This window comes from Coenobita brevimanus, chromosome 71 (assembly GCF_032717465.1).
Source record: "Coenobita brevimanus isolate Jiangsu-jjx chromosome 71, ASM3271746v2, whole genome shotgun sequence".
Taxonomy (NCBI): Eukaryota; Metazoa; Arthropoda; class Malacostraca; order Decapoda; family Coenobitidae; genus Coenobita; species Coenobita brevimanus.
Window position 1 is genome coordinate 20,924,934 of NC_137024.1, and position 14,262 is coordinate 20,939,195.

The window sequence follows — 14,262 nt, forward strand, 5'->3', positions numbered from 1 at the left end:
TTCCGTAGACTTTATTTGGGAGTTTCACAGGACAAGTTGAAAATGAGGTTAGTTGCGCCTTTGTTTACTGACACTACAGTAAATGGCAGTACCGAATCAGTATTTAACAGCACTAAAATAACTGCTGTGGGACGAGGTATGTTGTGCCCTGCACCATTTGTTGAATTTGGAGTGGGAGTAGTAACATGTACATTAAATTTGGAGTGGGAGTAGTGACGTATACATTAAATTTGGAGTGGGAGTAGTGACGTATACAATAAATTTGGAGTGGGAGTAGTGATGTATACATTATATTTGGAGTGGGAATAGTGACGTATACAATAAATTTGGAGTGGGAGTAGTGACGTATACAATAAATTTGGAGTGGGAGTAGTGACGTATACATTATATTTGGAGTGGGAATAGTGACGTATACATTATTTTTGGAGTGGGAGTAGTGACGTATACAATAAATTTGGAGTGGGAGTAGTGACGTATACAATAAATTTGGAGTGGGAGTAGTGACGTATACATTATATTTGGAGTGGGAGTAGTGACGTTTATATTATATTTGGAGTGGGAGTAGTGATATGCGTGTTATATCTGGAGTGGGAGTAGTAAGATATGTTAAATTTGGAGTGGGTGTGGTGCCGTGTATGTCAAATTTGGCGTGGGAGTAGTGACTCGTATGTTAAATTTCGAGTGGGAATAGTGACTTGTATGTCAAATCTGGAGTGGGAGTAACGTGTATGCTGAATATGAGTGGGAGTAGTGATATGTATGTTAAACTGGGAGTAGTGACCTGTTGTAAATTAAATATGGGGTGGGTGTAATGGCTTGTATGTATTATTAGTGGAGTAGTGACATGTACTGTATGTTAAATTAGTGGTGGAGTACCAGCGTGTGTTAGTGGTGGAGTGCTGACGTGTATATCAGTGGTACAGTACTGACGTGTATACTGTATTAGTGATGGGGTGGTGACATGTGTTATAGCAGTGGTGGAGCAGTGATACATATGAATCCTCTGTCAGTCTTGTTAAAAAAGGCTAACGCGTTCCACCCAAGGAAGCTATTAATATTCTAAACTTGCTGTATACAGGAGGTGCATATAGCCGTCATTAACCTCCTTACTACTAGGGACTCTCCTAACCTGAGTAAAGTCATCTGGCAACAGCAAAAATAACCTAAAAATTACTTTGTTTCGGCTGATGTGAATAAGCAGTGCCTCCTTTCCGCACGGCATTTTATTATTCGCGAATAATGGATAGGAAAAAGAGGAAGGTTTGATGATGACGATGATGATGATTATTTACCCAACGATACTGTATTTCTTTGATAAGTCCAGTCTCCTTTCTCGGTAAATTATTGTAACCCCTGCAGGACTTGCTAGTTTAGTTTATTCTGATTACCTCCAGACGATTTTATTCACCTTCAAGAGCTCTAGAAGAGAAGGGATTAATGAAGGCAATATATCACCCCTCCATTTCGAAAAGTCTTTGCTACGCAGGTTAAAACCATCCGGAGATAGCTAATAAATAAATAAATAAAATATGCCATTGTATTAAAGGTATGAAGTTTGAAGGGCATTTCAGTAGGCTATGTTACTTTATCCAGAAAGGTGAAAATGATATGAAACCCGATAAAAAATCAACATAGCTCCTCGTGAATGCTTTCTTATGCTTCTTGGTCCAGCTTTTGAAACTGAACAGAATATGATTACGCTTCCAACAGGGTATTTTTATTTATTACACCCTTCCTACCGGCAAACGATTTTATTCGTCTTACGAAAGCGCCCTAGAGATGGAGGGGTAAATGAAGACTGTATCCTAACCTTCCAGCTCGAGAAATCTCCGCCTGGAACAGCAAGAGTAAAATATCAGTAATAATAATAATAATAACAATAATAATAATAATAATAATAATGGATTATGAAAGTGAGAGGCTTAACCAATACAGTATCATTAAGTGCCCTGGTACTATGAAAATCAATTGAAACTCATTATCACTCCTTATGAAAAATTTTCTTTTAACTCTTGGTCCAAAAAATAAGTTAAATGTAAAATTCTCTCTCTCTCTCTCTCTCTCTCTCTCTCTCTCTCTCTCTCAAATGACCGTATATTACACCTGTGACTCTTTATTGCGAACATCCGTAGCCAAAATCAATAGACTGCATAATCTGTTTTCAAAATCGAAGAGACAAAACGTCGATGCGGATGAGCTGTGTGGCATTCAGAATTTATCGTCTCTGGTGGGTGTTTATATGAGTTTTGTGGCACTCAGAATTTATTGGATCTGATGGGAGTTTTTATGAGTTACGAGACATTCAGAAATTATCGTCTCTGATGGGTGTTTATATGGTTCCGTGAGCTGGAAAATATGTATTACTCCAAAAAGCAGCTTTGAGAGGTTCCGTATCGAGTGAATGAAAGCTATGAATGTATCTTCCCTTTCAATTTTCTGTGTGATCAGAATGTTTCCTGTGCAGGGTGTTAGTACGCTACCATGCTTAAACAAATATTTGTGTTATACAATAAAGTAACTCTGACATCGAGTGAGTGAGCGCCCAAATGAATAAATTTTCGCTTTATATTGTGCTGGTACTCAGATTTATTCCCTCTGCAGGGTGTTGATATGTTATCATGGGTTGGAAAATATCTGTGTTATTCTAAAAAGTAACTGAAAGATTCCGCATCGAGTGAGTGAGTGAACGCCACTGTGAATCACCTTTACCTGTATTTAGATGAAACTTTGACGTATACCTGCCTATCTATTCCCTCGCATCTGACGTCCAAATAGATTCTCTCGACACACTTAGAAACATTACCCACGGCCTTATTTGTAATTGTAGATACCCGTAGATACCAAAGACCTTACTTGTGAACTTTCCTGACTTTGAGTTGGAGATAAAATCGTCTGTTTATGCTTTTACCAGAACTCAAAAGACTACCAAACACTTTACAACCAAACTAGAGTGATTGTGAAAGCGAAAAAGTATCATTACTCACAATAATTAGCTGCTACTGGAACTTTTTAAGCTTAAGTGATGAAGATCCCTGATAAATATGGGCCCAGCCAGAGGGAGTATTAGATAGTGAGGCAGTGAATTTTAGGAAAATGAACAAGTAGCCAGAGCATAAGCGTTTGTGATAATGTAAGATAAGTCATTGGGAAACTGAACACAAAACATATGAAACCAGAGAACAAATCGAGGTGCCACTGAAAAGGCTATACCTCGGAGTACCATCTGATCTGAGACCTCCAGCAGCGGTAACAGACACATCGCCCTGAAAAACATGAACTATATCAAGCCCAGCAGCTGCCTTGTGCACCAAATATTCCATCATGACCCTAACCTGACTACCACGTTGCTGCTTTAAGGTCAGGTTACATTTGAGCAAAGGGCGGGTGAGAGTGAGTGGGGACAGAGTGATTATGTGGTACCGTCACTGCCATGTCAGCGGCGGCTTATGTGATGGTGACGGGGCGGCTGATGGAGAACAATGTTGTCGCGCTGTTACTGACGTCACACACTGTTACATCGCGTCAGGTGGCGGAAAGTGAGGGAGACGCCCGGCCTAAGTGAGGGCAAGCCTGGCCCAGCCCGCGGACATGCTGGGCAACGAGGTGGGAGACGGAGGGGTGGTGGCGGCGCGGCGCAGGTTCTTTGACCGCCAGGAGACCACCGAGAGCAACTTCTCTGGTCTGTCCTGCATCTCTGGCACCACCGATGACATAATCCTCACGGTGGCCAGAGCTCCGCTGGGGTATCGCTCAGGGGCGAGGCGCAGGTCCCTGGAGGGCGCCAGGAACCGCCTGCTGGAGACGGCCCTCTGCTTCGACTCCGAGGTGGACCTGGAAGAAAAACGCGTGCTTGACTCCCACAACATCGACACTCCCGCCTGGCTGCCCCTCCAGTCCGTGCTCGGTGACCCCCGATACAATGGAAACTCAGACACCCTGGCCCATGATGGTAATGTGGACGTTGAGGCGGGGCGGGCCAGGACCGCCAGTGGCAGGTTCACCCAGGCGCGGCGGTTCGTGGGTCGCCGCCTGGGCCAGGGACACCACAAACGCCACCCCTCGCCCATCAGAAGGCGGCCCAGGGAGGAGGATGGGGGCCAGGACTCACCACCCATTACGGTCAATGTGTCTTCCTCCACCTCGTACCCGGAGAATTTCTACCCCATCTTCCTGCCCATGGACCAGGCCTTCAAAGCCAAGTATGTCTTCACCAATAAGAAGGGGAAGACGATTAAGGAAAAGACCTACCTCTTCCTGGAACACCCGTGTGGATGGTACTGCTTCTTCTACCACTTCATTGTGTGAGTAACGCTTCCCTTTACACCATGCATGATTATTTTTCCCGACCCCCTTCAACTCTTCCTTACCCTCCTACTCCCCATCTTATCCCACCCACTCTCTATTCTAAACTTTCCACTCCCTGTTCTAACCCTCCCACTCCCCAACCTTTCCCTTCACTCCTCTTATCTCTGTTCTCATCTTTCATCCTTCTTTCTCCTAATCCCTCACTCATCCTGTTTTTCTTCTCTTAGGTTCAGTTTGTCTCTTTTCATACTTCCCCTTTCTCCTCACCCTTCATTCCTCCTTTCTCCTCATCCTTCATTCCTCCTTTCTTCTCGTCATACTTTCCTCCTTTCTTCTCGTCCTTCATTCCTCCTTTCATCTCGTCCTTCACTCCTCCTTGTCTTTCACTTTGCCTGTTTTTCTCCTCATTTATTTCTCCCAATCTCTGCCTTCTCATTCTTCATTCCTCCTTTCCCTTCATCCTGTATTCCTCATGGATTTTTTTCTCTTCTTTCATTGCTGTCTCGGCATTTTTTACTCCGCCTCTCTTAATGCTCATGTCTCACTCGTGTCTCTCTTCTCGTTCTTCAGTTCTAGTTTTGTCACGTCATCCAACCCTCATTGTTCTTCTTAGTCCGTAACTCCCTTTCCTTCTTATTTCATACTTCCCGCTGACTCATTCGAATCATATCCATTTTTAACGTATATTCAGTCGTTTTTTATTATTTCTGTAGCACTTTAATTTTGTTCCTTGTCTGCTTAAGGTCGCATTCTCATTAGCTTAAGAGTTTTTATAGCACTTTTTCCTCACCTGTCTATTTATGCACCTGATTCATTAACCCTTCTTGTATGATGATGTATTTTTTATCCTATAAATTCTATCCCCAAACGATTTTGTTCAGCGTAGGAGACATCTCTAGTAGTGAAGGGGTTTATGACGGCAATATCTGACCCCAACCAAATCAAATTTCTACTAAAGGCTCAATAAAATCGTTGGGTAGAAGCAGGAATAAAAGGTAAAGTGCGTCATCAAACTGGAGGGGTTACAATTGTTTGTATGTCATATTAACCATCTATGTCCGTATAGTAAATAGATGATATACAAGAGAATATCAGAGTTAAATAGGTAGACTAAATTGCTGTGGAAGAGGTGTTAAAGAAAGCCTTCTCAATGCACTGCTTCACGGCCAGTAACACTCACTTGTACTCCATTATCTGTCTTGTCCCCAGACCCTTCGATTCCCCATTTCATTTATTTTGTCTAGTGTTTTCCCATTTAAAAAAGTCTTTTATCAGAACCAAGTTTTTTATTTTTTTTACATATTTCCAATGCGTCAGACATTCAAGTGATGGAACTGAATGTTGTGTTCTGTTAGCTCAGTCAAAAACACAAAAGAGAACAGACTATCAAGTTGAAAAAGCGATTTTATATTGAAACAGTCCAGACGCGTAGGCTTAACGAGAGAGAGAGAGAGAGAGAGAGAGAGAGAGAGAGAGAGAGCTAGTTGGTTTCTAGTTTTTCTCTCGGATCGGCTTGGAATTCCCTGACATTAGATCTTAAATTCATTAGCAGTCATATAGTATTTGAATAGGTGTCAAAAAATAAAATATGTATTTATATGCTCAAACTGATACTGTAGGTAGTGAGAGTGGTTTGAAATGTAAAAATTGTCATTCGCTATAGAAGGTAGTGAGAGTGGTTTGAAGGATGGAGATTGTGTGTTAGATACTATAAAGTAGGTGATGGTCTCTTACGTACGAACCAGATTGTGTCAAAAGGATAATACCATAAATGCCAGAGCGAGTGGTGTCAGAGGAGTCGGTGTTAGCAGAGTGTCATAGGTGTTAGAATGTCAATAGCGTGTCATAGGTCAGAATGTGTCAGTAGGGTGTTAGTGTGTCAGCAGGATGTCAGAGGTCAGAATGTTAGTAGGGTGTCAGAGAGCTGTCAGTATCAATAGGGTGTAAGTGTGTCAGAAGGATGTTATAGGGCAGTATGTGTCAGTAGGATGTCATAGTTATCAAAGTGTCAATAGGGTTTCAGTGTGTCAGCAGGGTGTCATAGGTGTCAATATCAGCAGTGTCAGAGTATGTCAGAGAGTGCCATGGGTTTCAGAATAGCGATAGGGAGTCAGTGTGTCAGTAGGGTATTCTAAGTTAGACTGATTGTTGGGTATCATGGGTGTCAGAATGTGTTAACAAGGTGTCAGAGTGCTAGTAGGGTGTCATAGGTCAGAATGTGTCACCAGGGCGTCGTAGTTGCCAGAATTTGTCTATAGGGTGCCAGAGCGTCAGTAGGGTGGCATAGGTATTTCAGTACGTTGTCATAAGTGAGCGTGTCATTAGGATGTTGTAGGTGCCAGTGTCAGTAGTGTCATAAATGCCAGGGTGTGTCGGTAGGGTGTCATACACTTATGTGTCATAAGTCTCGGATGTCAGGGTATGTCAGGTGTCAGTGTGTCAGGTGTGAGGATGTGTCAGGTGTCAGAATGTGTCAGGTGTCAGAGTGTGTCAGGTGTCAGATTGTGCCAGTTGTCAGGATGTATCAGGTGCCAGACTGCGCCAGTTGTCAGTGTGTTAGCTGTCAGGATGTCAGGTGATAGGGTGCGTCCGGTGTGTCAGGGCGTCATGTTTCAGGGTGTCAGGTGTCAGGGTGTGTCATATGTCAGGGTGTACCAGTTTACCAGTTGCCAAGATGTGCCAGGCGTCAGGGTGTGATAGGTGTCAGGGTGCGACTGGGGTCAGAATGTATTGGGTGGCAAGGTGTGTCAGGTGGCAGGGCATGTCAGGTGGCAGGTTGTCAGGTGGCAGGGCATGTCAGGTGGCAAGTTGTCGGGTGGTAGGGTGTGTCGGGTGGCAGGTTGTCAGGTGGCAGGGTGTGTCGGGTGGCAGGTTGTCAGGTGGTACGTTGTCAGGTGGCAGGGCGTGGCAGGTGGCAGGGCATGTCAAGTAGCAGGTTTTCAGGTGGCAGGGCGTGTCAGATGGCAAGTTGTCAGGTGGCAGGGTGTGTCGGGTGGCTGGTTGTCAGGTGGCAGGGCGTGTCAGGTGGCAGGGCGTGTCAGGCGGCAGTGCGTGTCAGGTGGCAGGTTGTCAGGTGGCAGGGTGTGTCAGGTGGCTGGTTGTCAGGTGGCAGGGTGTGTCAGGTGGCACGGTGTGTCGGGTGGCAGGTTGTCAGGTGGCAGGGCGTGTCAGGTGGCAGGGTGGCAGGTGGCAGGGCGTGTCAGGTGGCAGGGCGTGTCAAGTGGCAGGTTGTCAGGTGGCAGGGTGTGTCAGGTGGTAGGGTGTCAGGTGGCAGGGTGTGTCAGGTGGCAGGGTGTGTCAGGTGGCAGGGTGTGCCAGGTGGCATGGCGTGTCAGGTGGCAAGGTGTGTCAGGTGGCAGGCCGTGTCAGGTTGCAGGGTGTGTCAGGTGGCAGGGTGTGTAAGGTGGCAGGTTGTCAGTTTGTAGGGTGTTAGGTGGCAGGGTGTGTCAGGTAGCAGGATGTGTCAGGTGAAAGGGCATTTCATGCGGCAGGTTGTCAGGTGGTAGGGTGTTTCAGGTGGCAAGTTGTCAAGTGGCAGGGTGTTTCAGGTGGCAAGCTGTCAAGTGGCAGGGTGTTTCAGGTGGCAAGCTGTCAAGTGGCAGGGTGTTTCAGGTGGCAAGTTGTCAAGTGGCAGGGTGTTTCAGGTGGCAAGTTGTCAAGTGGCAGGGTGTTTCAGGTGGCAAGTTGTCAAGTGGCAGGGTGTGTCAGGTGGCTGGTTGTCAGGTGGCAGGGTGTGTCAGGTGGCAGATTGTCAGTTAGTTGGGTGTCAGGTGGCAGGGTGTGTCAGGTGAAAGGGCGTGTCATGTGGCAGTTTGTCAGGTGGCAGTTTGTCAGGTGGCAGAGTGCGCCAGGTGGCAAGTTGTCAGGTGGCAGGGTGTGTCAGGTGGCAGATTGTCAGGTGGCAGGGTGTGTCAGGTGGCAGGGTGTGTCTGGTGGCAGGGTGTGTCAGGTGGCAGGTTGTCAGGCGGCAGGGCATGTCAGGTGACAGGTTGTCAGGTGGTAGGGTGTCAGGTGGCAGGGTGGCAAGTGTCAGGGTGTGTTAGGTTGCACGGCGTATTAAGTGGCAGGGTGTGTCAGGTGGCAGGGTGTGTCAAGTGGCAGGGTGTGTCAGGTGGCAGGGTGTGTCAGGTGGCAGGGTGTGTTAGGTGGCAGGGCGTGTTAGGTGGCAGGGCGTGTTAGGTGGCAGGGTGTGTCAGGTGGCAAGGAGTGTTAATTGGCAGGGTGTGTCAGGTGGCAAGGTGTGTCAAGCTGCAGGGTGTGTCAGGTGTAAGGCCGTGTCATGTGACAGGGTGTGTCAGGTGGCAGTGTGTGTCAAGTGGCAGGGTGTGTCGGGTGGCAGTGTGTGTCAGGTGGCAGGGCGTATCAGGTGACAGGGTGTGTCAGGTGACAGGGTGTGTCAGGTGGCAGGGCGTGTCAGGTGGCAGGGCGTGTCAGGTGGCAGGGCGTGTCAGGTGGCAGGGCGTGTCAGGTGGCAGGGCGTGTCAGGTGGCAGGGTGTATCAGGTGGCAGGGCGTGTCAGGTGGCAGGGTGTATCAGGTGACAGGGTGTGTCAGGTGGCAAGGCGTGTCAGGTGGCAAGGCGTGTCAGGTGGCAGGATGTGTCAGTTGGCAGGGTGTGTCAGGTGGCAGGGTGTGTCAGGTGACAGGGTGTGTCAGGTGGCAGAGCGTTTCAAGTGGCAGCGTCAGGTGGCAGAGTGACAGGTGGCGGGGTATGTCAGGTGGCAGGGTGTGTCAGGTGGCAAGGCGTGTCAGGTGGCAAGGTGTGTCCGGTGGCAGGGTGTCAGGTGGCTGGGTGTGTCAGGTGGCAGGGTGTGTCAAGTGGCAGGGCGTGTCAGGTGGCTGGGTGTATCAAGTGCCAGGGTGTATCAAGTAGCAGGGTGTGTCAGGTGGCAGGGCGTCAGGTGGCAGGGCGTGTCAGGTGGTAGGGTATGTCAGGTGGCAGGTTGTCAGGTGGCACGGTGTGTCAGGTGGCAGGGTGTGTCAGGTGGCAGGGTGTGTCAAGTGGCAGGGCGTGTCAGATGGCTGGGTGTGTCAAGTGGCAGGGCGTGTCAAGTGGCAGGGCGTGTCAAGTGGCAGGGTGTGTCAGGTGGCAAGGTGTGTCAAGTGGCATGGCGTTTCATGTGGCAGGGTGTGTCAGGTGGCAGGGCGTGTCAGGTGGCAAGGTGTGTCAGGTGGCAGGGTGTCAGATGGCAGGGCGTGTCAGGTGGCAGGGTCTATCAAGTGGCAGGGTGTGTAAGGTGGCAGGGTGTGTCAAGTGGCAGGGCTTGTCAGGTGACAGGGTGGCAGGTGGCAGGGTGTGTCTAGTGGTAGGGTTTGTCAGGTGGCAGGGTGTGCCAGGTGGCAGGGTGTGTCAGGTAGCAGGGTGTGTCAAGTGGCAGGGTGTGTCAGGTTGCAGTGTGTGTCAAGTGGCAGGGTGTCAGGTGGCAGGGTGGCAGGTGGCAGGGTGGCAGGTGGTAGAGTGTCAGGTGGCAGGGTGTGTCAGTTATCTAGATGTGTCGGATGTTAGTGTGTGCAGTATGAAAGTGTCAAGTGGTAGGGTGTGCTGGTTTCCGAGGTGGGTCAGGTGTCAGAATTTGTCAAGAGCAAGAGGGAGTAGTTGTAGGGTGTAGGGTGTATCAGAGCAGCACGCCCAACCGGCTTACCTGTTACTAATTAATCATAGCAGGATTTACGTTTAACATATCACGCACCTTCGTTTGTGTGTGTGTGTGTGTGTGTGTGTGTGTGTGTGTGTGTGTGTGTGTGTGTGTGTGTGTGAATTTCCATAGATTGAATGATGTGATGAACTGATGATTGTGTGGCCCATTTGTTTGGATGGGAAAGAGGTGATGATGGTGATGATGATACGTGTGGTAGAAATAACTAATCGAAAAAGTTAATGTAGTTGTTGGTGAAAATATATATCAGTCTGTCAGTCTATCTACATATCTGTAGCCAGACGTCATAATTCCGTAATGGGCGACCATAAGCAAATCGTCTCCATGTCGCCCTGTCCTCCGCTATTCGGCTCTCTCTCCTCCAACTCTTACCCCTCTTCCTCTCCACTTCATCCTCCCATCTCATCCTGTCTCCCCCTCCGCCTCTCCCCCGCTATCTCACTCACATACACTTTTCTAGTCAATCTCTAATTCTCCATCATCTCCACCAGGCCAAACCATCTCAGAGTATTTCTCTTAAAGTTTTTCAGTCACATCCATTCACCACCACAACTCTCCTTCCTCATGTGCCTATCTGTCTTTCCACTAAGCTTCACATGTTCCTCTCAGATAGCTCATTTCCACTTATCTCACTTGTGACTTGCGTCCATCCAACAGAGTCCATGATTCAGTTCCAAATGATAGAGTGGGATTCACAGTAGTTATACAACGACTTTCTTACTTCTATACTAACCTCCCTATTCCTTATCACTGCTTTCAGTGAACCAGCCACTTTTCTTTTCCGTCATCCTCTAAGCTTCCATTTTAAATCATACTTCCTAAATACTTGAATGCAGTCACACTCTCCATCTCTTCATTATTTCCTGACCATCCAGCCTCACTGTGCATTCTGCGACTTCGTTTATCTTCTAAGACCATAACTTTACTCTTAGCTACATTCTTTATTATATTTGGGTGTGGCACTTATTGCACCTCCCATTCATCTTCACTTAACATTATAATCAGTAAACAACAGAACATCCATTTTCCAAACCCTACCTTCTCTCACTACGGACACTCCAGTATCCACTACCCTCCGTTACATCTCTTTTATATTCATATATACTGTATAATGAGCAGCCATGGAGAGAAACATAGCACGTCCCTGTTTCAGTCAGACATCCAGATCAGAGAACTTATTTAGTTCATTTCCCAAACGCACTGCACCCCTAGTACCCTCATGTATACTCTTGACAGCATTCAGTATCTTCCACATTCCTTGTCTGATTTCTCTAGATCCTTGAAGGCAGCCTACAACTTCATTACCTTATATAAATACTTTCCCATAAGTATCATTGAACGAATTATCCGATGTATGCAACGTCTTCACTTCCTAGAAACCCCCCTCAAACTAAGTCCTCGGTTATTTCCCAAACTCTGGACAAGTATCCTACCACAAATTTTTCCTTTTACACTGAGAAGATAAATATCCCTGTTTGCAACACACTGCTCTTTCCCCTTTTCCTTTGTGCAAGAGAACTGTTATACTTGACATCCAATCCTCTGCGACCTTGCCTTCCACCCAGGCCAGTCTGCACATCTTTCGTGTCCATTCTTTCACTATCTCTCCCCCATATTTTATCATATTGCCACACGCTCCATCACATGGGGCTTTTCACCATTTGACTTTCTTCATTTCTTTGATACTTCCACCCTCCTGACCTCTTCCACTTTGCACGCCTCTCTTCTCCAAGCCATTCTCCAACCACTGATACTTACTCTACTGTCGTTCTCTGTATTCAAAAATTCCTCAGTATGTTCTCTCCATCTGCTCGCTTTCTCTCCCTTCTCCAGCAACAACGTCATTTTCATCTGTTACCCTTCTGCTAATTCTTGCTTACAGTTTTTACCTCCTTCCAAAGCAGTTTCTTACATTCCCTCCATTTTGTATCATGATTTCTACCAATCTCCTCATTCACTCCTTTTCTTGCCATTTCTTACTGTTTTTTTTTCACGTCTCTACTCTGAATACAACTCTCTTTTCCATCTCTCCACATCCTCCATTCCTCCCCTTCCCATCCAGTCACTATATACTGCGGTCACATGAAACATCAAAAGGTATAAAAATCGTGAAGAGAGTCAGTCCTTAGCTTTAATATGTTGACGTCATTGGCTAGAAGGAGAGGCAGAGGAGGAGAGAGAGCGAGGTGGAGAAAGAGCGAGGTGGAGAGAGATAGATAGATAGAGAGAGAGAGAGAGAGAGAGAGAGAGAGAGAGAGAGAGAGAGAGAGAAGGGTGGAGATGTAAGATACGAGAGAGTACGTAACGAGGGTGGTACTCGTACGGTGTCGTGGAAAGAGGGATAGTAGCGAAGTCGTTCTCTCGAGGCCATCCCTCAGAGGATGCGGCGTCACCAGTTGGTAGATATACAAAAACAAATATAGGTTGATAGATAGAATGACAGACAGTTAGACTGACAGATGACGTGAGTGAAAGGGAATAGAAGTTTGCCAAAGGAAGAAAATGCGAGGAGAACAGGAAAATATGTACTTAGATACATGAGGAAAGAAAAAAAATAAAGGAAAGGGAAGACGTCATGTGTTGTGAAGGTGAAGAGGACGAGGAGAGACGACAAACAGATAGACAGATATATAGACAAACAGACAGACCAAGTTAGAAAAAAGGAGAAAGAGGCTGTCATATAATGGTACAGCGAAAAGAAGGGGGCGAGGAGAGCGGATAGATGGCTAGACAGACAGACGGATGATGTGAGAGAAGGCGGAAAGGGATGTTGTCATAGGGGGAAAAAAGGCGAAGAGAGGAGAAAGGGACGCGGCCATTGTCTCCAGTTGACATATTGAAGGAGCAGCAGACACCGCTATGGATTATTCCGGCCAAGAGATGAGAAGAGGAAGAGGCGGGTTGGGGGGGGGGGGCTTCCTGAATCCACAGTGTTTCACGCATTACTCCCGATCCTTTAACGCTATCTGCCCGAGGACGTATTTCTTCATTCTTGCTACCATCACACGGCTTTATTCAGCTTGAGGCAAATGGAATTGGAGAGACTCAAATAGTCTTCATTTTCCTCATCACTCTTACATGTCTTTCTTAAGTTGAACAATTTAGCGATAGCAAGACTAAAGCAAGATAGTGAGTCATCTCATTGAAGGGAACTCTTCAGTCCGAGGACATAGTTTTATTTCATACTTGCTGCTTCTAGCGGACATTTATTTATTTATTTTTTCTTTAGCATTGGGGACACTTTTTATAATGATGGGGTTAGAAACAGTCCCCAGTATAAAATATCAAATATAATACGATAGATACATAGGCAGATAGATAGATTAATAGATAGATAGAATGATAGTTAAATAGACATTTTTCTCATCACATGTGTTATGTGCAGCATTACTCAGGGCACTCCGTCTGTTGCATTTCCATTCTTACATCTTGTGTGTTGCAGGGACGGCTCAGTCTGATGATACAGGAAGTGCAAACATTTTGACAGCCTCTCGAAAATAATAGCAAACATTTTGACAACCTCTTGAAAATAATAAACTGTCATGTACACAGCTGACGTAAATAAGCAGACAATATAATGAATCGAAAAGGGCCATGATAAATAGGAAATGATGAGAGGTGGACATCAATTACACTGCCTGAGCCGTCCCCGCACCACGCGAGTGGTAATGGAACGCAGATAGGGACCACCCTGTACTTCTCTCTCGCTCCGCTACTTCCCTATTGAATATTTTCGGTCTCTTACCCCCCATCCCCTCAGATCTCTCTTCTTTCGTATCTCTTTCCTGCCCCGGTTTTCTCTCCTTCTCCATCCCTTCCTCCCTCACTCTCTTGTCCTTTCTTCCTCCTTTCCTCACTCTGTACTTTCTCCCCCTTCTCCCTACCTGATTTCATCCTTCTTTCCCACCAGGTTTTCTTTCGTTTTTCCCTCTCTCTCTCCCTGCTCTCTTTTCACTCCTGTCTCCCTTCCTTCTTCCCTCCCTTCCCCTGTCCTTCTCCCTCCCTACCTGCCTCCTGTTCTCCCGCCATGGCTTTATCTTCTTTCTCATTCTTTCCCAGCTTCTCTGTCCTTTCTCCCTCCCCCTCTCTGTCTTCTCTATCCCTCTCCTCCTTCCCGCCCCTTTTTTCACTCGTGTCTTATTATTCTTCTATCTCCCTATCTCCCACAGTTTCTCTGTTTTTCCTCTCTTCTTCCCTACTCTGTCCATACTCACTCCACCCCTCCTTCTCTCCCTTTCTCTGTCCTTTCTCCCTCTCTCAAGCCCCTCTTTTCACTCCCATCTCCCTGCCTGCCTCCCTCA

At 46.8% G+C, this 14,262-nt stretch overlaps 1 protein-coding gene across 1 annotated transcript in view; it reads left to right on the forward strand.

Annotated features, from left to right (window-relative positions):
* The first annotated feature begins 3,588 nt into the window (after nt 1-3,588).
* LOC145406698 (potassium voltage-gated channel subfamily KQT member 1-like) overlaps nt 3,589-14,262 on the forward strand; it is a 553,790-nt gene continuing 543,116 nt past the window's right edge. The window contains exon 1 of the mRNA XM_080277799.1: nt 3,589-4,301. Within this exon, the coding sequence (XP_080133925.1) occupies nt 3,589-4,301 (713 nt within the window). The remainder of the gene's footprint in view (nt 4,302-14,262) is intronic.